Genomic DNA, 24,136 nt, shown 5'->3' with positions numbered 1-24,136 from the left:
ACATGGGAGCTCGATATAAGAATATACATCCGTTCATCTAATCGCTTGAATGTCCAAAACATATAACAAATACAACTGACAAAGTTTAGTGAAGACGCAAGGCTCACCACTCACACCGCTTTGCTTTTATGCCACTGACTGGACGGGGCAGAGTCACGTGGCTACACACGCGCTAGTATGCTTTTAAGGGGGAAGTGTTAACAGGATTAAAAACCCGAAATAACCGGCATGGGAAAATTACGTCGGTTAGAGGTTATTAATTTCGGTTTTGATTATTTTTCGATGAATCGTCCAGCCCTACAAACCATTCCAGCTCTTAACGCTGTTCTGCTCTGTCTTTTGACGTATGGCTGCATAATGTCTAGTGGTGTTGAATAACACATAACCGCCTGGTGTGAGAGTTGCTGTATTTAGGCGACTCTCAGCATCAAATCTTAATGGTGTCTTCACTAGAAAGTCAGCCGTCCGTTAGCTCTGTTATTAGTCTTTTCATTCACTATTATATTCTCTTGGTGTCTGTGGCCATTCTTTTAAAACACCCCATCTTCTCTTTGTTTTCACATGCTTATTTCTGTGGCTTTGGGTGATGTTGATATTCTGGGCTGTAGATGACATCAGCTATAAGCTGCTTGTGTGTGTGATCTCTGGCTAAAGTGCTTGCCTCATAATTGTTTTAACTGTACCATATTTAGCCTCAGACATGGTTTGGCTGATTATGCAATGCCCACAAATGCTCACATGCGCATGTGGGCCAGATTTTAAGGGACGCGCTCGATTATTCTCTCTCTAAAGCTGTGTAAGGCAGTGCAGGGCAGTTTAGGGCTTGCCTGCATAACAGTGTGGGTTTGTTGTTTTAGGGGATTAGGGTTTATAATGGATGGGGACAGAGACCGAGAGGCCCTCGGTACAGCAGTCACAGCAAGTCAGAGGAACGGTTGCCCTGTCTTACACTTTCTCAGATGAGTGCTTTGCAGATTAAAGTGGCATTTCTGATATAATAGTTTCTTCTGCCCAAATTTAATATGCAGAGACAATTATGAGTTAAATGTAGAAGTGAACGTTTGGGACAGAAGGGTTTGTGAAAAGATCTTAAGATAAACACATCTCAGTCATAATTAAAAAAGGTTAAGAATTATTAATTTTATAAATATAAAAATATAGTTTTATAAAAATAAAAAAATCATATTAGGTTGGAGTTAGGTGGGAGTCATTTTACCCTCTGTACTAACTTTACCTTTTCATAAAAATAAAAAAAATCTGACTTTATACACAGCCATGAGGGTCTGCAAAGGTCTTCCTAATATTTTTCAAATATTATCAACATTTTATCAAAATGGCTTCACTGCTTTTCTAAGAAATAATAATGAAATATTATGCCAAAGTATGAATTGCATTTATATTGTGCTGACGTACATCTAGACAAAATAAAAAAGAGCATCATGTCATATACAGAATGTATAGACAGGTAGTGGATATATCAGTTTATAATACACTACTGTTCAACAGTTTGAGGTCAGTAAGTTTTTTTCCCCTCAGCAAAGATCAAAAGTGAAAGTAAAGACATTACATTTTTTTTTGTTTGTTTGTTTGTTCAATTAAATGCTGTTCTTTTGAACTTTATATTAATCACAAAATCCTACAAATGTGTCAGAAATATTAGGCAGCAACTGTTTCCAGTGCTGATAGTTACAAGAAACAGTCACAGAGAATGCTTTCTGAAGGATCATGTGACACTGAAGACTGGAGTAATGACTGCTGAAAATTCAGCTAACAAAACAACAACTCAATTCATATTTCACAATGTTGCTGTTTCACTGTATTTTGGATCAAATAAATGCCTTGGTGAGACTACCAACAACTGAAAGGTAGTCTATAAGAATAAAACATTGAACATATTGTGTTAATTGTGCACACATATTGCAACTGAAATTTAAACATTTGCAATTATAGAAATTACACTTCACCTTTAAACGTACAACAGGTTTCCAACTTTGGCATTTAAGATAAGACCTGGTAAGTATTTGATCGATCACTTGTAGGGAATTATGAAAGAAGGAAATACCAGCATTACACACTAAACTAATGAAGAAGATCTGAAAAAGTTGTGTGCCACAGACCACCTGAAACCAGCCCGACTGAGCAGCCATTTTGTGCTGATGTGTGATGAGAGAGTTATTAGGTTTACCCTGTCCTGCTGCTCAGAGACTGTGTCTTATTTCTGTGTTATCTCAGGGCTTCAGTTTGCAACCTTTTATTTGTGTTGCTGAGTGCGTGTGTGTGTAACAATTCATAGAAAGATTGTAGAGCCCTTTGTAGCACTTTGTGGAAGATGTCTACTTGTGTATAACTCGGTGTGTGTGTGTGTGTGTGTGTGTGTGTATGCGTGTATTTGGATGACTCAGCAAGGTGTGTGTTCTGAGAAACGTGCACTTCCATTGTTTCTGCCACTGGTACTGTAACTCAATTCCAGCTGCCTCAGAGTGTGTGTGTGTGTGTGTGTCTGCATGGATGAAGCACTGTTAGGGTAGATGTGTTTTTGGATGGGATTCCCCTGGGTGGAGTACGGTCCTACTATTTTCCATCTCATATTGTGTGTGTGAGTGGCATGAGTGTGTAGATGTTCAAATACTTACACATATTTATACACCCATTGTGTAATATCATATGTGTATTGTGTATTCACTCACATATATTTTTAGTGACAATAAAGTGCTTTGATTAGACAATTTAACTTTTTATCTCTATCCAGTGAGCTACACTGTGGAAGTGTGTGTGTATGCTCATTTCCCCATTACATAATACACCAGCATTAATCAAGAAGTTAGAAAACTGACCAGTCTCTGTCTCTCCCTTGTTGTAGTGATAACCTGGTCAGTAGGTTAGGACTGTGATTTAGTTGATTTGGTAATAATAAGACACCCGTACCTCGTTTACACCGCAGGAACTTTACCCAGGAACTAGGGACTTTGGCCTGGTACTCGGTGTGTTTCCACCGCAGGAACCAGGAACTAAATAAAGTTCCGGGTAAAAATATGCCCCTCAGAAAGTCCCTGCTGGCGAGGTGGTACTTTTTCAAAGTTCCGGAACTTTCGGGGGTGGGACTTGGGCGCTAAACATCCTGATTGGTTGAGTTCACGCAGCATTGTTTGGGTTCAACCACCATTTATTCGGATCAACATTTTCAAGAAGCAGCCTCACCTCGGCTAGACCTACTGATATGTGCCGCTGGCTCTGATGTCTCTTTAGTGGTTAAACATAAAATATAATTAGTTTCGGGTAAATCTAACAGGTTATCTTTGGTCTGTATTCAATTTATCTATATGTTAAAATGAAAATAAAAAAGGCAAATTTATATAATATTTCGTTTCATTGTAATGGCTGTATATATATACACATATCCCTGAACGAAGTACATTTCTGCAGCTGTTTTTATGCTTAAATGAAAACGAAAGGAGGCAGTGGTATTTGATATCCTATTTCGTTTTATTGTAAATATACAGTGAGGAAAATAGCAGTAGCCATGGTCAGCTGACTGAAGTTATCACTCCCGAGTCGAATGCACAAAGTCTGAACTACCGAGGATGCACGTCCAAAATCAGCGTACTTTGTATTGAGAAACGCGCGCAGACCTACATCACCAGTCTATTTGCCTAATCTTCCCGGTACTTTACACCACGCAGAAAGCAACAGGTCTGGGGGGAAAAAAGATCCTGGTACAAATGTTCCGGGTAATTCCGGTGGAAACACGGCATATGTCTTTCCAACAAACTCTGTTTGAAAGTTGCATTAATGTAATCTCATTTCTGTGACCTTAACCACACTATTTTAGGAACTGAAACATTACAGACAGAGCAGTAGTGTTAAGAACCACAAATCAATTAATGTTGCAGTTGATTTGCTTTAAAAGCAAACACTGGTTGATTGAGGGTCGTTGACTTTGTCAGAGGTGAGTGTTACATGTGTTTCAAGTGTGGAATCATGTTTAACAAAGCTGAATCTGTTGCTATACGAGTCCATATGATGATGATGATGATGGTTGTTATTTTGATTCTTTATATCCCAGTAGCTGCTGCTTGTTGCTGTGGTGAGACAGTGTGTTTTAGAGGAGTGAGTGAGCGTGGTTACATCATCAGTGTCTTGCATAATGCAGCGGCCTTTATAGCTCTAACTGAGGAGGGTAATCTGTCCCTGGAGGCAGAGAGACAGAGTGAGAGACGGGGGGACTGGGACAGAGATACAGACAAAAACCAAGGGAGAAATGGGGGACCAGATAAAGACACATTGTTTTTGTTTGTTAGTTTTGATACGTTTAGTTTCATAATGTTTTGTTTATTAGTTTTGCTTTGGTTTGTTGTTCCATTTGTTTTTTTGTTTTGATGTTTTGATTAGCTTTTTATCTTTGTTTCTTTTCTTTTTTTTCTATTTGTTTAAAATTATTTTAATGTGATTTTGTTTGCCTTTATAATATTATGTATTATTGAAATAATTACATTTAATAAAATTATTGCTGGCACCTCATTTTAATAATAATAGTAATGATGATTATTAGTGTTTTGTGTCACTGCTTTTGTTGTGTGTATTGATGCAATATCAATCATGTTGCTCAATCAAACCAATGAAGTACTTAGAAATTGAGTAATGGGTCAACTAGGGTGGAGAAAGAGAGATGTGGGACAATGAGAGACGGGGGACTGAGCGAGAGAACGGGACTGAAGTTAGGTGATAGAGAGAGTGACACAGAGGTAGCTGATTAGAGATAGAGAGACGGATAGTGATCATGAGCGAAAGACAAACAACAGGATGAGAGGAAGATGGATGGCTGTAGTGAGGTCTGGACCCGAAACACTCTGCCCTGATAATTCAATCATTCCCCTGCTGCGTGCATATGTGTGTGTGTGTGTGTGTGTCCGTCCATGGACAAAACTGATCCATACACACACACACACAGCTGAAGATAAAACCTGAATATCTAGACAGGCTAAAGAGACACTGCACTAATACAGTGTGATAATACGCACACACACACACACACACACACACACACACACACACACACAGTGGCGACTGTAATCCAGGTCTCCTGTGGTTTGAGTGAGGTGAGTGTTATGTAATGACGAGCAGCAGGACTTTAATCAGCTTGAGCAGATCCATTTAAGCATCTCTCAGATACAGAGCACAGCCAACCTGCTGCTTACCACCACACCACCACCATCACATAGAGACCGTCTGCCTGTGTGTGTGTGTGTGTGTGTGTGTGTGTGATGGTGACAGGCGGCATCTCTGCATGTCTCCCAGCCTTGTACATGTTTACCATTCGACACACACACACACACACGCTGTGTCCTGTCCTCTGTCCCCTCTCTCCCACAAGCACACACAGGGTCCAAACTGAACACTTGGAAGTGCCAAATGTGAGTAAAAATTGGCTTGGGTGAGTAAATAAAGTTACTTGCCAGTTGTGAGGAACTACCAGTTATAAAGAAATGCAAGTAATGTGAAATTATTTTATACATATAATAGATTCTAAAAATTATATAGATTATATATAGTGTATACACTAAGAATATATGTAATAAACAAAAAAAACTGTATATGGTGTATATAAATTAACCTTTAATTAATATATTAATATAAAACATAAAAAATGAAATACATTTGTATTTATAAATTATATATTTATTGATATGCATTTATATTTTGTAGTGATTCAAAAAAGAAAGAAAATTCTAATCCTAATTAGCCATTAAACTTTCTCAGTTTACCCGCTATTAACAGATGAAACGACAACAAGGACATTTTGGACCCTGGACAAACACATAACACACACACTTCCATACCTCTGACAAAAGATTCCCACCAACTCCAAGTGTTACAACTGTGTTACTCGGATAGAAACACTCGTAACCCTCTCTCGCCCTTTCTCTCTCTCAGATTGTTCACAGATGTGCGGCGGTCTTTTCCCCCCACTATCTGAAATTAGAAAGGTAGAAGAATAGCAGGAAGAATGGGAGAGCAGGACTGATGGAGGTGAAGGAAGGAGGGGTGAGGAATGGGGTGATGGAGATAAAGAATAGGGAGTATTTTTGGCCAGTTACACGTCACACAGACGCAAGTCAGACTGCCGTACACAAACAAAGATGAGGAAGGTGATAAAAGCGCTGTGCTCTGACGGGAGGGGGTCATTGTTTGTGTGTACACTTGTACAGAGGTGTTGACGATGTCACTGTTAACCATTTCAACGACCAGTTTAACAGGACACCATGTGTGTTTATTACAATTGAATGATATGTTTGCTGTTAGCCAACCATTGAAAACTGTTTCTGAATGTCCAAATACTCTTTGGGGCCACTGTTTATGCAGCAGATTGTACTCTATTAATTATATATTTTATTAGAGAAAACAAAAACAAATGTCCAATTTACTTGAAATACTTTAACTTTAACTCAAATCATTTAGAAAGACTCATGTATTATTGGTTTGAATCAGTCTGACAAATCATGCACTGAATGAACTTACTGAATCATTCAAAGCGGTTACTGAATCAACATATGACTCAGTTACTGAAATGCAAGTTATCTCTGCTTGCAATGATATGTTTCTGAATGAAGCACATTTTGTCCTTAAGGGCCACGAAAAGTAAATAAAAATTGTAATAAAAACATAAAATTTTTGATTAAAAACATTGAAGCTTGGATGAAATGTAAGTTGGCGCTATCCTTTTTCTAAATGTATTATTACTAAACTTATTAGGAATGATCCATGAATATGTTTCAGTTTTTTCTTTTTTGATCTTTCCCATGAAATGACAGTTATTTCTCTGGTGACAAATTGCTGTACTTTTCTAATCATTTAGCCCACTTAAACCCTGCCCCTTTCTTACAGTCAACTGCAGGCTCCCTATAATCACCCTACATTTTTCACCCAATGATCTGCTGCACTCCACAATACAGAAGAAAAAATCTGTTGCATCTGTTAGACTGTGCCTTCATTTTAGAAGTTTTACATTTTTTTTATTATATGTTTGCCCTCAGTTCCAGTTGCCAAGCACAGTGCTTTGCAATTGATGTGTGTTAAAAGTTTGTCAGAGAGAAATACGTTTTCTCGTGTTTGAGTGACTTTATTATTGCTGCTTTATACATTTGATTTATATTTCATTTCCTCTCATTCCTCCACACAAGCAAAGAGGAAGTTTGTGGTAGAACCACACAATTTAGATTAGGTGTGCTAATAAAGTATGTGTGTGTGTGTATGTGTGTGTGCTCTCTCAGTATTACAATCCAGTTAAGAATGCATAAGAGTTTGTTTATCGGGTTAAATTTAGGACAATTAAAGAGAGCTGGGTTTCCCTTTGACCCGCCTGCTAGATGAGCAAGAACTTTATATCAAAAGTGAAAAGCAAACGAGAATAGTGAGTGTTCAAATATAGGGAATCATATCAAGCTTGTGAGAACATTTTAAGTGTTCTCCACTCACAAATCAGACCAATTGAAATGTAATCTAATGATGCGGACTTGTTTTTGGAGGTGAGGTTCAGAAGAAGAGTAAATATGACTGCTTTGGTGTGAAAACCACTGCGGTTATAAGAGTTTCTCAGTAATATCGTGTGTGTGTGTAGATTCTAAAAAAGTCTGCTCACTTCCCAGCAAACTAGAAGTGCTGGAGTGCACGAGAAAACTAACAAATACCTGTTGCTGGCTCTCTCTCTGTTTCTTTCTTCTCTTCTTTTGGGCCTCACTTCTTTCTGTTGCGCTCGGTTCTTGCTCCTACCTTTTCTATTTGAGACTCACGCTCTGGTGAAAGGATTAATTGTCGTTTATGTTTTATTTCTTGTTCTCTTCATTTCTAGGGGTTTATTTTTAGGCCTGAAGTGTCTGGTTGCTAGGAGACGGTGTCCAAGAGAGAGAGGGAGGGAGAGGATGGAGAAAGCAAGGGAATGGAGGAGAGAGATTGTTTGCGTTGTGAAGGCTGAATTACAAACACGCTCACGCACTGAGTCAGCGCTGACGCACGCTCACACACACACACACACACACACACACACACACACACACACACACACACACACACACACACTGTGCCTGTTGCTTGTTTTTCTTTATTATCTTTATCACTCCGTGCTGCAAAATGTTTGTGTGTGTCGGTTGGTTTGACTCTCGTTTAAAGTTTGCGACTCCCATCAGATCTGATTCAAATGAGAGAAAAGTGACAAATTTTATAGTACAGATGCTTTGAGTCAAAATCTGTCCCTCACACACACACAAACACACACACACACACACATATACATGCACACACATATACAGGAAGCAGAGATGTTGTTGTGGTGCAGAACAGTTGCTAACTTCCTGTACGGCAGTGGTGACACATTCCAGGAAACACCCAGTCACACATACATATATGCACACATGTATGCATACGCAAACACACTTTACTGTAACTCTCTAGTGCATTTAACCCTACTGCTCCTGCTGTACAGGCGTTTAACCACAGCACTAAAATACTCCATGACATAGGGGTGATATAACCTGTCAGCTTTTTGCCTATCAGTGATACGTCAGACTGTTGCGTCACTTGGCTGATATATCTTACCTGCAATTTTTGTGCTGTTTGACACAATTGTGGTACCTTGAGAAAAGGGGTTCACCAGGGGTGGGTACTGGGGCCGATAACAATCTTACACAAACACTCACACGCTCTGATCAGTTATGTGTTAAGGTGAGTGGGCTGAACTCTCATTTTTGCACCTACCTGTTGGAACATTAACACTAACTGGAGAGAGGCTGTGTATGTGTGTGACTATACTTGTGTGGGTAAAATTTTGTCCTTGCAAATGTAGTGAAACATGCTGAGGAATGATATATAATGGCATTTTAAGTGTCCTTTACTATTTGAAATATTCACAAATCATGCTTAGATTTACATCTAATAATGCCAAGAGGTAATTCTCACAAAAGTAAAAGTTCCAAACAACATATATGTCTGAACTATCCCTTTAAGTTTGGGTATATGGGTACTGGGTAGGATTAAGCAAATGTCATTATCTTGGTAAAGTCTGTGCAGGGTCTTCTCTTAATATAGTTATAGGTTTTGTGTGTGTGTCTGTGAAAAAGAGAGAGTGGAAATATAATAAAGTGTTTGACTGCAATAGTGTGAGAAGTTTGAGATGGTAATTTAAATAAGAGAGAGAGTGATAGGGAATGAGTGGCTCTTGTCTAGGGATTGAGTGAATAAGTGATGTTAACAGAGAGAGATGGAAAGGAGAGATAGAAGTGTAATGAGTGAAGGATGAGAAGACAAATATACACTGAGCTCTGGGACACGGGATGCTCCACCTCTCCTCTGTGTACTGATATTTTGCACATACTCAACACTCACAATGCGTAATGAGCTGTGTGTGAAGAAAGACATGCTTAGCTATTCCACCCAAAAAGTTCTGTCTTTTACTTACCCTCATGTTGTTCCAAACCCACATTACTTTATTCAGTAGAAAAAAGGTATATTTCGAAGAATATGTGGCCTTGCGAAAGGGGGGTTCAGCATGGGTAGATTCTGGGTCCACTAACAATTTGCAATAATGATATTTGTAACTTTGTCAATTTTTTATTTTGTTCTTTAGTTCTTTTGAGCAGTGCCTTATAACAGTATGTTTTCATTATATGGAAAAAAGTGGTTTTGAGATTCTTCCACAAGTTTCCGTTTGTGTTCCATGAGAGAAAGTAGGTATACAGGTTTGGAATGACATAAGGATGAGTAAATGATGACAGAATTCTTTTTTTTAGGTCAACTATCATTTGCTACAGTGTGTGCTACAGTCAAGATCTTTCTGAGGAAGTAATTGTTTTCTTTACACACACTAAGTGCTTGTCTTTTTGTGTCAGGAATTCAAAAAGAGAATTTTTCATTGCATACCTCTCCACCCTTTTTCTCTCTCTCTCTCTCTCTCTCTCTCTCTCGGTTCCTGGAAAGAGCGGGAACTTGTTGGAGAAGTACTGGAGTGTGAAAAAAAAGAAAGTTACAGCAAAAGAGTGTGAAACCCCTTAACTTTGTGTTTTATCCTTTCACTTTATTTATTTATTTATTTATTTTTAATTAAAACAATAACCCCAGTGTGTTTGTGTCTATTTTTGGAGCTTCAAGGCCACCACTAACCCCCTGGTCTTATTTCTAAGTTCTTCAAGGCACATCATGAAACAACTCTTGTATGCGTGTGAGTGTTTACTGTTGACAGTTAAAACCCTGTTCATACACAGGTTCACACTCATTCATCTGTTGTAATGCATGCTCTCTCTCACTTTTCTGTATAAATAATCTTAAACAGCAGTATGGTTTCACTAAATTCATGACATTAGTTCATTGTATTTAGCCAGTAAAACCACTGTTCTTGTTTTTGTCCCACTAAAGATTAGTATTAACAAGATCCATGATAATTTCAGCCTGAACGTAACTGTTCATTTTATAATGGATTGGCTGTTTTGTGATCCTATCGCAATGTAATGCTGAATTTGCAATAATAACAACGTAATAATAATGTAACGCAGAAGCACACAGGAGTTAAAAACTTCATTTACAGCAAGCTCTCAAGCCGGTGTGTGAGAACTGAAGAACGGCTCATTTCAAATGTGAAGTGGCATTTCAGTTTTTGCAATCAAAGTAAACTTTATTTTTGTGACACATTAAACTTTTGTACCTTCAGAAGCAGAATTTATTGAATAATTGGAAAATGTATGATATTAACCCGTTCCAATATTTTTTTTTACATCAAAGCAGCTTGTAATATCACGTGACTAAATTAAATTACACTGAATTTTAAAACAGAAAGAAATATATAAACAAACATTGGCTTTTGTGAGAAGGTTGTTTTTCAGGTAACGTGGCACAGTTTTAAGAAAAGGACTTAAGACACACAGTATGTTGTCAAAAAGAGATTAGTCTCAACATGCTCATCCACACACACTTACAAATTCACTTGTGGCCTCAAGACACACTTTGAATGCTGACTTTGTGCTATATTCAGCCCTCACACTCACCTGTTAGTGTTAAGCCACAGATGATCTGTCTCTTTTCTCTTCACACAGAGTTATTTTCTATCAGTTTACATACACACACACACACACACACACACACATACTTGCTCACAGTCTCAGCAGAGGTGTGAAAATGACCAGGGAACACTCACATGTCCAGTGTACGTTACATATAGATCTAGTGCCACTGAAATTACAGGAAATGAAATTATGCCCATACTGCTTAGTCCTCTTGGAAACAGAAGAAAAGGCTTCAGTACTTTCGGAGAGCGATGTAGAATGATATCCTTCTGTATCATAATGAATTTGATTTATCTATCCATCCTCTTTTTCCAAACTCTCTTTGTTGGAAGCCACCATCTGAGAAAAGTGGGGACAGAGGAAGAACTGTCTTTGTTATGCTTTTTTTTTTCCAGGAGTTTTTTTCCAGCCAACAGCTGAATCCCTCCTCTGTACTGCCTGACAGAAACTCCTTAAGAAATTTTTGAGAAGTTATTTTGAGTCTCTCTCTCTCGTCTGCTCACTTTCTCAATTTCAATTTCAAAGTACTTTATCGACATAGTGGTTTTGCATATAGTTTTATTAAAGCATCAACACACAAGATTATAAAGTTACAAAAGTTTTCAATTTAATGCGCCCTTAACTGAAAAAGAAATTGCGCAAAATAAGTATTCTGGTAGCTTCATAACATCAAAGTTGAACCACTGATGTCACATGGACTATTTTAATAATGTCCTTACTACTTTCTGGACCTTGAACGTGGTAGTACCCTTGCTGTATATGGAGAGTCAGAAAGCTCTCAGATTTCATCAAAATACCTTAATTTGTTTTCTGAAGATTAACAAATGTCTTATGGATAATTAATGACAAAATTGTATTTTTTGGGTGAGCTATCCTTTTAAATGAATACAATTTTCATACAAAATTTGGGTGGTCGGTGTTAATGAAACTAGTTCCACAAGCCAAAACAAGTTTTTTGAGTTACCAAGTAATGAACTGAGTTAACGCCAGTCAACACACTCAAAATCAAAAGGTTAAAATAACAGCGCAGAGCAGAGAGATAGTTTCCTCAGATACTCTGAATTCTTTAAATACCTCCTATGTAAGACTAAAGCGCAGGAGTGCCTGCGAGATTTACATTCTTGAGTGAAATCGATGCCTCAGAAGGGGGGGGGGGGGCAATTTGACCTGAGTGACAACAGACTACTAGAAGAGCTATGATCTCATCCTTCTCTCTCTCACCCCATCCCCCTTTCCCTCTCTTTATTGTTTCCCTCTCTCCCACTCCCTCCTCAGGCCCCCCTTTTCCTCCTTGTTCTCTCATCTCTTTTCTCTTCTGTTTCTTTTCTTGTCTCTTCTCTCTGTCATCTCACTCGGTTTTCCGCGTTCTTCTAAGTTTTCTTCTCTCTTTTTAACTCTCAAACACTCGGGCGTCCCAGGACAGAGAGAATATCTCCCAACAACACACACTCAGGCAGTCAGGTTGTTGCATTATTGATGCAGTGTGTGTGTTTGTGGGTCTGTCTTCTCTCCTCTGTAATGGGGATCTAGTGTGTCCCCTTGGGGGGGAGCAGGGCAAAGAGAGAGAGAAGACGGCGTACTGGGGGGGTGGGGGGACGAAGGTCACAAAGGTTAAGTAGGGTGGGGGGGTGAGGTCATACACTCTCACCAAACCCAGCATGCTAGTAAGACACACAACTCATCATCACAATCGGACTTCATGTTTTTTTACTTTCAAAAACAATAAATTGTCAGTTATGTACAGTTTCATGGCTTGTTTGATTTTTACATTAGGGTTTGATTTTAGTTTAGTTTAATTTAGTTATTTTAGTTTTATGAAATCTGTTTACTTTTCCCCAAATTTCTGAATTGCGTAAATCATAGAACCCTATATTAGGGGTCGGAATCTTTCAACACAATCCGATTTGAATCATTTCAGTTCCAAAACTCAAATAAATTTTTGGGGGGGGACAAGTTTTGTGTAAAAATCCCAAATTTAAAGGTGTATTAAATGTATGACCTCCTAGTCCACCAATAAAATTAGAATAAAGGGGGAATGATTGTCTGGGAAAACATTTAGCGTCGTCATTGTTTTATTTTCTGTGGATGTGCAAAAAAAAGAAATTTGGGAGAACTTATGGCACTTTTCCATTGTGTGGTTTGACAAGGCTCAACTCAGCTCGGTTTGCGATTCCACTGCAGTTTAGTACCGCTTTAGAGTAGGTGGGATTATTCACATCGTTATTGTTGCTCCACCTCTACTGCCGCTCCTTGTGAAAAACATTTTCATTGCACGTCGCCCCATCAAGCTCCCGCTGGATCCGTTCCTCTGCTGTCAATGAGAGTAACGTCTGTACTTCCTCAACAGACAATGAAACAGACATTTTTGGGTTGTTAAAAAAGGTCAGCTTGTTCAAAACAGTTGCGTGAACATCGGTGATGATGATTGGTCGCTTTTATTAAAATGTTAATTCAGCTATTTCGACCTTGGCTTACGTGAAGTATTCATGCGCATTTTTGTTTGCACTGAGAAACGCAACTTTTTGTGATGTAAAACTGTGGATGCGTCATCCATTCCATATTTGAAGGCCAAAAAAATTTACTTTTTTTCAGCAAGGATGCATTAAATTGATAAATTACCATAATTAAATATTTCAGTAATATTTTAGTATAGGGACCAATTCTAACTATTAACTAGTTACTTATTAGCATGCATATTATTAACATATTGGCGGTTTATTAGTACTTATAAAGCACATATTCTACATCCCTTATCCTACTCAATATCTAAACTTAACAACTACCTAAGTATTAATAAGCAGCATATTAATAGTTTTATTGAGGCAAAAGTCATAGTTACTGGTTTGTTAATACAAAGAATTTGACCTTAAAATAAAGTGTGACCAATATTTCTATTTAAAATAAACCCTTTACTTCAAACTTTCTGTTCATTAAAGAACATGCTTTCACACTTTTCACTCTTCGTTAAGCAGCTGTTTTCAACTAATAATAATATGAAATGTTTCTTAAGCACCAGAGCAGCATAATGAAATGTTTTCTGAAGGATTGCGTGGGTCATTTCAAAGCATTTATGCTGGGGCACTCTGTAATCACCTTAATACCACACACACACACACACACACACACACACACACACACACACACACACACACATACACACACACACACACACACACACACACACAGTGCCTGAAGAGGTACCATTCTAAAACATGAGCTCACTGTTAGAGTTTGTTCACAGCCGTTCATCCTGAGACGATTATAGAGATCATTCGACCGGCACAGCACAACACCTGAATCAAAGCGCTGGATTAGTTGAATTGTATGAGTGATTGTAGATCTGACTGTGAACCAACACTGATGTTTGTGTGTTACGATAGAACAGTAACTGTATCTGTGCCTGCTGGTGTGTGTGTGTGTGTGTGTGTGACTCAAAGTGTCTCCTCTTCATTGTTCATCAGGGAGTTTGACAGACATATTGAATTTAGCTCAAACTTCTTAGCAAGGATCTTTTTCATGTGTGTGCACGTTTGTGTGTTTGTGTGTGTTTGTGTATGTGTCCGTGTGAGAGAGAGAGAGAGAGAGAGAGAGAGAGAGAATGTGAGCTGTGAAACCAGATCCCCGTCTGCAGTTCCTGAAGTCAGACTTCACTCTCTGGTGCATGGTACATTTGACCTCTTAAAGGAGCAATCAGAGTTTGTGTGTGTGTGTGTGTCATGTTTTGAGAGCAAGTAGAGGTTATAGGATGTGCTCAGTGTTCAGTAAATGTACTTCTGTTCATTTGCTGAAGGTAAAAGGCTGATAAACGTCAGTCCGAGTGTAAAAACACATTGCCATTTATTTATCAACTGCCTTTCCGAATTTATAGAAAAAGCACGGGTTTTCACTGGTTTCCTGTCTTGAAGAAAGAAAAAATGTTGTTCAGGTTGTTGTTGGCAGGTAGAAACCAGAAAAACAACCGCATGAGTGTGTATTTTAGATGTGTTGAGTCATCAGGAGGAAGTGATTTGTCTGATTCTACGAATCATTAAATTGTCGGAAGTTGTTGAGAGGAGTGTTTGGATCATTTATAATAAAAGCCATACTGTTTCAAGGTTTATTCTAAACTCTACATAGTCTGATCTAAATGGATAAAAAAGTATCACAAATGCCTCATAAAGGTATAAATGAGAATGGTTTTGCAGAGAAAAGACATTTTATTCTGCAGGAAAGGTTTAAATGCAGTTCAACTCAAGGTAGCTCCATTAAAGATGTTTAGACAGTTTGAATGATGGTTAAATTACAGAGTAAAGCTGTCTGGTAAAGAAAAACTTATTATTTTGGGGACTTATTTGTGACCATATGTAACCTCCTGTTGGAGATGTTTTCATTTGTAAAAGTGGTATAAAATGTAAAAAATGTGGTATAAAAAATGCAGAAAGTTTACTCTTTGGTTTTTAGTTAGGGTTAGGTTATAGTATTTAACTAGAAGTCTATAAAATTTACATAGCCAAGTAAATGTGTGTGTGTGTGTGTGTGTGTGTGTGTGTGAGAGAGAGAGAGAGAGAGAGAGAGAGAGAGAAGGGCCTCTGTGTGTGAAACTGAGTGTTAAGAGGATCAGTTGTTGAGGAACCACTGTGAGCTGTTACCCTATCCGACATTTACCAGCCTGAGTCTAACCTGACCCTGCCTGACCCCAGCTTACCCGTCCTCAGCCCAGTGACTGGACACCCTCCATCCTCTCTGCAGCCCTTTCAAATCAGTTCTTGATTCTAGAATATGCCAATCACATCAGATTGTGTGTTAGATTGAGACTGAGGTTGCTGGTGACTCTCAAATCAGACCTCAAGGTGATTGATGATAAGAGATCTGACGATATAGAGCTTTTTGAAGATTTACATTTATACATTCGGTAGAAGCTTTTTTTCTAAAATGATTTGAATTGCATAAAATATATGTATTTGATGCAGTTAATTCTCTATTACCTGCTTGTAAAATAATTTTTTTATGTTAAGTAAAAAAGATTGTTAACTAGTGCTATTGGAACCTGACACAGATAAATGTATAGACTGAATTGACCTAATAATAAATGACAATTTCCAGTAACATCCAACATTATTTAAAAAAAAAGTAATAATTCTTAATTATAAATTAATGCATGAATACAAATAGGGATATATGTATTGGTCGGCACTGGAAACGTAACTATTTTTAGGTTCATTTAAAAAAAAAATTTTGATAGCACTGTTAACTGTAATCTTTCTCAAAGTCTGCAAGTAAATATATCAAATTTTCATGCTTATATTATAATGTTGTGATGATGCTATAATTCAAATTAATTGTAATTTATGTGGTTTTATTTTCTATTTATTTAGATAAAGTTATTAAGAATTTTATTATTGGACATTTATTGGTATTGGCCAGAACTGTAATTTTATTTTAGAGGATTTGGGCTTTATTTATGTAATCTGAAAAGTAGGGGAATAGGATCTGTCCATGGCCAAGGTCAGACTTTGATATGATATACATATGTACATGCCTACTGAATATGATGGTGACAGCAGGCCTTGTTAGTCAGTGAATAACACTGAATAACCCAGCAGTCATCTTTCTTTGCATCTGTACATATCAACCATAGTCTGATCTCTCCTTTCTGCTCTCTCCATCTCTGCAGGGTTTACGTTCCCAGACTGGGCCTATAAGCCCGAGTCCAGTCCTGGCTCCAGACAGATCCAGCTGTGGCACTTTATCCTAGAGCTGCTGAGGAAAGAGGAGTATCATGATGTGATTGCCTGGCAGGGAGATTACGGGGAGTTTGTGATCAAAGACCCTGATGAGGTGGCCAGGCTGTGGGGCGCCCGCAAGTGCAAACCTCAGATGAACTACGACAAACTCAGCAGAGCTCTCAGGTGAGTCTTTTTGTCTTTGCCCTTATTCCTGTTTACAATCAAGTTTACAGTACACAATTTCAGACACAATCCCCTTGTGGTTTAATGGTTACCTTTCTGTTACCAGGACAGACAAGAGAGGTTCTTTAATTCTCTTTTAACGGAGTTAATTTCTGCAACAAATATTTTGAGGGTTACGATTTGTCCCTTTTATTATTTACGTCTGTCTTTTCCTCCTTATACCATCTTTGGACCAACCAAAATATGCTGATTATTACAAAACATGGTCCATCTACAGGAATTTACTATTAAAGGTCAAATCCTTGACTGTTTTAGTTTGACCAATGAAGACTGAGGCCTATTTCTGCTCAGTCTAATGTTAGAGGAGGAAGCTAATTCGTCCGACTCTTGTGTTGTGTTATGGGATTGACCCTTCCGCTGGAGAATTATAACTGTATGGAGTCTGATCTCTCAGTAATCCTGGTCCATTTACCGGTGCAGGAGCTGATCTCATTACAGTACAGACAGGTCAATGTATTCTGAGCAGCCCACAGTTTTAGCCTTCACTCCATTTTCTGACCTGATCTGCATTTGCTCATTTGTGCTTTTATTTTGGTTCATGACTCACCTGCTTTAGCAGATCAGTGCTGATCCTCAAAGTGGATGGAGAGTGATCCACTTTCTGCCTTTATTTTGAAGGCTTCTCAGGACAGACCTCATACGCTAGGGCTGAGTTCCCTTTCAGTCGGTCACGTTCAACGTTACGAATGGGATCTCGCCCGAGAGCCCAATCACCTTCGAGTGGTACAAAACGAGCCAATGGTACACAAAGTACCTTGGTCTGCGGGATTTGCACCGCGAGCTCCGCCCCGCAGTGCGGGTATATAAGGAGCAACGCGAGCAACTCGCATTCAAGCTTTCGCTTCGGAGCCGGCCACACATCGTGTGCTGCTTTCACCGGAGTGCTACAAGCAAGAGTCACTGGTGTTGGTGTGACGACGCGATTCAGCGGTTCGTCTGGGTTTCCTGCAACAGCTCCCGTGTTCCCCTGAGCGCTTCAACACCTCTGAAAGAGCAAATTTCTTTCCCAAAAGAGATTCGGTCCGATTTGCGTCTTTTTAAAGATGTCATTTCGCCCGTGTTCTTCTGGGTGCGGTCGATACATCACTCCTCGTGACGGCCACGATCGTTGTGTCACGTGTCTGGGCATCCAGCACGCTGAGACTGCGTTCGTGGATGGCTCATGTTCTCATTGCGGGAACTTGACCATCTCGGCATTGAGATTGAGACTCGATTACCTTAAAAGGTATAGAGTCCCCTCTGCCACACCCCGTTCTAGCTCTTCTTCTCATAAGAGGGCTACTTCGGCTGGTGGCCAGGGTGATCTGAGGGTTACTGTGTGGGCTTCCCCGACGAGCCAACCTCCTCGGGCTACACCCCCCTCACATACGTCGCAGCCGGTCGAGTTTCCGGATGAGTTTGCTGGACCCTCTCAGGCTCGGGACGCTATGCCTCCCATGCCGGGGCTGTTTGCTCCACCACGCTGCCCCATTGTGGGTACGCCTGTAGTCCCCTTGACCCCGCTGGTTCGGTTCCTGGGAGCCTGGCTAGAGCTCCCCAGGCCTTCCCGCTGTATCATCCGGACGCTCAGGCTCGGCTACGCGATTCAGTTCGCCCGGCGTCCCCCCAGGTTTCGGGGAGTCCATGCGACGTTGGTGGGCAAAGATGCCCCTGTCATGCGCGCGGAGGTTGCGACCCTGCTGGCAAAGGGCGCGATAGAGCCGGTCCCTCCAGCCGACATGAAGTCCGGCTTTTACGGCCCTTACTTCATAGTACCCAAGAAGACAGGTGGGTTACGGCCAATCCTGAACTTGCGTGCCTTGAACCGAGCTCTGCACAGACTCCCGTTCAAGATGCTAACGCCCAAGCGCATTTTCGAATGCATTCGTCCGATGGATTGGTTTGCAGCGATCGACCTGAAGGACGCATACTTTTTATGTCTCCATTCTTCCTCGACACAGACCGTTTCTTCGGTTTGCTTTCGAGGGGCAGGCATATCAGTACAAGGTTCTCCCATTCGGGTTGGCCCTGTCTCCCCGCGTCTTTGCGAAGGTCGTGGAGGGAGCCCTAGCTCCTCTCAGGGAACAAGGTGTCCGTATCCTCAACTACCTCGACAACTGGCTGATCCTAGCTCACTCTTGAGGGTGGTTGTGCGAGCACAGGGATCTGGTGCTCAGACACCTTGCCCGACTGGGTCTTCAGGTCAACTAGGAAAAGAGCAAGCTCTCCCCTGTGCAGAGGATCTCTTTTGTCGGTATGGAAATAGACTCTGTCGCCATGTTCGCGCGGCTTACGAACGAGCGCGCGCAGTCACTGCTGAATTGCCTGAGACAATTCAAGGGCAAGAGAGCGGTTCCACTAAAACTGTTTCAGAGGCTCCTGGGGCATATGGCGTCCGCTGCGGCGGTCATATTGCTCTGGCTACTCCATATGAGACCGCTTCAGCACTGGCTTCACGACTGAGTCCCGAGATGGGCATGGCAACCGGGCACGCTCCGAGTGACCATCACTCCGGCCTGCCGCCGATACTTCACTCCGTGGTTGGACCCCTCATTTCTACGGGCCGGCGTGCCCCTAGAACTGGTGTCCAGACATGTTGTTGTGTCAACAGATGCCTCTGCCACGGGCTGGGGTGCCATGGGCATGCTGCGTCGGGCTCCTGGACAGGACCCCGACTTCAGTGGCATGTCAATTGCCTCGAGTTGCTAGCAGTACGGCTTGCTCTGCACCGCTTCAGGGCCCTGCTGAAGGACAAGCACGTTCTGGTCCGTACGGACAACACTGCGACCGTAGCATACATCAACCGACCCCATTCGTAACGTTGAACGTGACCGACTGAAAGGGAACGTCTTGGTTATGTATGTAACCCTCGTTCCCTGAAGGAGGGAACGGAGACGTTACGTCCCCTTGCCACATTGCTGTTCCGCTGAACGGCCGGGTCACTGGCTCGGCTCCTCAGTGAAGATTTAACTCCTTGTATACCCGCTCTGCGGGGCGGAGCTCACGATGCAAATCCCGCAGACCAAGGTACTTTGTGTACCATTGGCTCGTTTTGTACCACTCGAAGGTGATTGGGCTCTCGGGCGAGATCCCATTCGTAAACGTCTCCGTTCCCTCCTTCAGGGAACGAGGGTTACATATGTAACCAAGACATTACGCCACATGAGTCTTCAGTGCTGGACGTAATCAATCAAACACTCTATTGATTGCCATCATTGTATGATCCAGCGCAGTTAAACCACTACTGTGGATGTGGCCTTTATTAAAGGGATAGTTATTTTGCTATTTCACCATTAAAAAATGGTGTAGAAACTATTTTGTACATTTTTACATTTTGTTTAAGTTTTGAAGTAATCTTTTTTTAATTGAAATAGAATTTAAAAAAAAAACTTCTTTTAATTACAACTTTTAAAAAAGTTTTATTTGTTCCTAACCTGGATGCACTATTGATACAGAACCCTATTGACTTTCATTGAACAGAGATAATGTAGTTTACCTCAAATCTTATAAGTAATATATATATATATATATATATATATATATATATATATATATATATATATACAACCCGAATTCCGGAAAAGTTGGGACGTTTTTTAAATTTTAATAAAATGAAAACTAAAAGACTTTCAAATCACATGAGCCAATATTTTATTCACAATAGAACATAGATAACATAGCAAATGTTTAAACTGAGAAAGTTTACAATTTTATGCACAAAATGAGCTCATTTCAATTTTGATTTCTGCTACAGGTCTCAAAATAGTTGGGATGGGGCATGTTAACCATGGTGTAGCATCTCCTTTTCTTTTCAAAACAGTTTGAAGACGTCTGGGCATTGAGGCTATGAGTTGCTGGAGTTTTGCTGTTGGAATTTGGTCCCATTCTTGCCTTATATAGATTTCCAGCTGCTGAAGAGTTCGTGGTTGTCTTTGACGTATTTTTCGTTTAATGATGCGCCAAATGTTCTCTATAGGTGAAAGACCTGGACTGCAGGCAGGCCAGGTTAGCACCCGGACTCTTCTACGACGAAGCCATGCTGTTGTTATAGCTGCAGTATGTGGTTTTGCATTGTCCTGCTGAAATAAACAAGGCCTTCCCTGAAATAGACGTTGTTTGGAGGGAAGCATATGTTGCTCTAAAACCTTTATATACCTTTTAGCATTCACAGAGCCTTCCAAAACATGCAAGCTGCCCATACTGTATGCACTTATGCACCCCCATACCATCAGAGATGCTGGCTTTTGAACTGAACGCTGATAACATGCTGGAAGGTCTCCCTCCTCTTTAGCCCGGAGGACACGGCATCCATGATTTCCAACAAGAATGTCAAATTTGGACTCGTCTGACCATAAAACACTGTTCCACTTTGAAATAGTCCATTTTAAATGAGCCTTGGCCCACAGGACACGACGGCGCTTCTGGACCATGTTCACATATATGGCTTCCTTTTTGCATGATAGAGCTTTAGTTGGCATCTGCTGATGGCACGGCGGATTGTGTTTACCGACAGTGGTTTCTGAAAGTATTCCTGGGCCCATTTAGTAATGTCATTGACACAATCATGCCGATGAGTGATGCAGTGTCGTCTGAGAGCCCGAAGACCACGGGCATCCAATAAAGGTCTCCGGCCTTGTCCCTTACGCACAGAGATTTCTCCAGTTTCTCTGAATCTTTTGATGATGTTATGCACTGTAGATGATGAGATTTGCAAAGCCTTTGCAATTTGACGTTGAGGAACATTGTTTTTAAAGTTTTCCACAATTTTTTTACGCAGTCTTTCACAGATTGGAGAGCCTCTGCCCATCTTTACTTCTGAGAGACTCTGCTTCTCTAAGACAAAGCTTTTATAGCTAATCATGTTACAGACCTGATATCAATTAACTTAATTAATCACTAGATGTTCTCCCAGCTGAATCTTTTCAAAACTGCTTGCTTTTTTAGCCATTTGTTGCCCCCGTGCCAACTTTTTTGAGACCTGTAGCAGGCATTAAATTTTAAATGAGCTAATTAAGTGGATAAAAGTGTAAAATTTCTCAGTTTAAACATTTGCTACGTTATCTATGTTCTATTGTGAATAAAATATCCCAACTTTTCCGGAATTCGGGTTGTATATATATATATATACACAACTGGCACTTTAAGATGTATATATATATATATATATATATATATATATATATATATATATATATACATCTTAAAGTGCCAGTTTTGTCGATTATCCTCATAAGAGCAATCTTAAATGATTTATATAAAGTCTAAAATGAACAAAAAGAGTTGTGAGAGAATGAGGCAAAATCCATAGACAGTATATAAACGGTGAGATCCGCGTGTCTGTCTGCTCTTAAAGGGACAGCAGCCAATAAAGCTTCCTGTCAGTAAAGTTAAAGAACAAAGGGAACAGAGAAAATGACTCGCTGCTCTTGACTAAATAACTTTTGTAGCTTTAATAAGGATTAACTATTTAATTTATAGTTTATGCAGTGCAGACTGCATATAACTTTGATAACTTTATTAAATTTCTGTATATTTCCTAACTCTTAAGACAGGAAGGGCAGGAGTAAACATGACATTTATTATGGGTTTATGTTAGCATTGTTTTAAGTTTACTTAAATTAAAAACTGTTATATTTTTGAAGCCTAATAATAAATGTAAAAAAATAAAAAAAAATCAGTAGCTGTATTAATATCAGTAATACTGGCCTTCATTCATAAAAAGATGCCATTTAAACAAGTATTTAAAATATACTGTCTTTATGTTGTTTCTACATTAATTTGATTAACTGTGAAATTATTACATTAAAAAATCTATTAAAAACGTACAAAAACATTTCTTTTTTTATTGCGATTAATTGCGATTAATCACAGAAAAAGTGTGTGATTAATCTAGTTAAAGTTTTTAATCGATTGACAGCACTACACATAATAGTACTTCAAAATAGCACATGTTCTTCTTAACATACTTAGGTACAATTCATAATAATGTCAAATTAAACATTTGACAGTTTTACTCAACATTCTTAACTAAATACTTTAATATTTTTTTGTCATGCTTTATAGTACCTTTTTATGTGTTAAGATTTTACATGAAGACTTTAAATAGTTCGATTTTTTTTATCATATGTTAATTTAAAAAACCTTGTAGAATTTTATCTGCTGTACTTTTGGGCTTATTTGGTTTTATCTTGTGTTTGTAGATTTATTCAGACTCCATATTTGCCATGAAAAAAGCCTTCGATGTTGACATGGCAATAAAATAAATAACTAGCCTACTAGGTACATGTAAAGTACTTACAATTACAATTTTAAACTGTAGTTTGTTTTTGATATTACATTTAAAAACAATATATATTTAAAATGTACTAAATTGCAACTATCAATACAAATTTACTGAAATACATGACACAAAAAGTTTCAATAGAAATGACATTTAAAGGAGTTATGTGGAGGTTTTTACTTAAAATCTTTAAGATTTTTCATTTGTACATGTATGAGCCAACCATGATGTAAAAAAAAGAATGACACCTTGACTGTCCACCACGGTTGCCTCTATCAGCCTGTAGGCTCAATTGTGTGTGGAGGAGTCGGGCCTGAATTGGCGCGAAAATTCACAAAATGTGACGTCATGCGCGTTCTCGTCTACTTGGGCTTACAACCGTACAGCACACCAGCCATTATAGTAAGCAGCGGCAATAGTGTTTTCAAATGGACTTTGCGGATGGAAAGAAGCGACCAGCCTCCAGCACAATTCAGACACCCATGGACACTCCTCGTAAGTTAAAAAAAAAAAAAAGAGCGTGCGCACTGAGAACGAGCATGAGACTAGCTGCAGTTCCTCTAACGGCCACTGGTGTCAGTAACGGTTAGAAATTTCAGAACCTACGTAATGCTCCTTTAAGTATATTTTAGTTTAGCATAAATGCTTGTCAATACATTTAGCAATACACTCTAACCACATTTCAAAGACAGTGTTCCCTGTTTAATTCTAAGACTCAGAAAGAGTGCTTAAAACAACATAAACTACACAAAATATCTGTTTTGCTGAAAGAAACCTGAAACTATGAAACGTTTTATCGTGAATGCTTAAAGGAATATTTTTTGGAATGTGCTGTCTGTGCCTAATCTTGTGGGTCAGTTCCCAGTGTGAGGTTATTAATGATG

At 39.5% G+C, this 24,136-nt stretch overlaps 1 protein-coding gene across 1 annotated transcript in view; it reads left to right on the top strand.

Moving 5' to 3' along the window:
• LOC132158299 (ETS domain-containing transcription factor ERF-like) overlaps positions 1 to 24,136 on the top strand; it is a 56,662-nt gene that overhangs the window by 13,567 nt on the left and 18,959 nt on the right. The window contains exon 2 of the mRNA XM_059567649.1: positions 16,699 to 16,933. Within this exon, the coding sequence (XP_059423632.1) occupies positions 16,699 to 16,933 (235 nt within the window). The remainder of the gene's footprint in view (positions 1 to 16,698; positions 16,934 to 24,136) is intronic.

The sequence above is a fragment of the Carassius carassius genome, chromosome 15, assembly GCF_963082965.1.
Source record: "Carassius carassius chromosome 15, fCarCar2.1, whole genome shotgun sequence".
NCBI lineage: Eukaryota > Metazoa > Chordata > Actinopteri > Cypriniformes > Cyprinidae > Carassius > Carassius carassius.
Note: the sequence above shows the minus strand (reverse complement) of the source record. Positions and strands in the feature narration are given on the sequence as shown.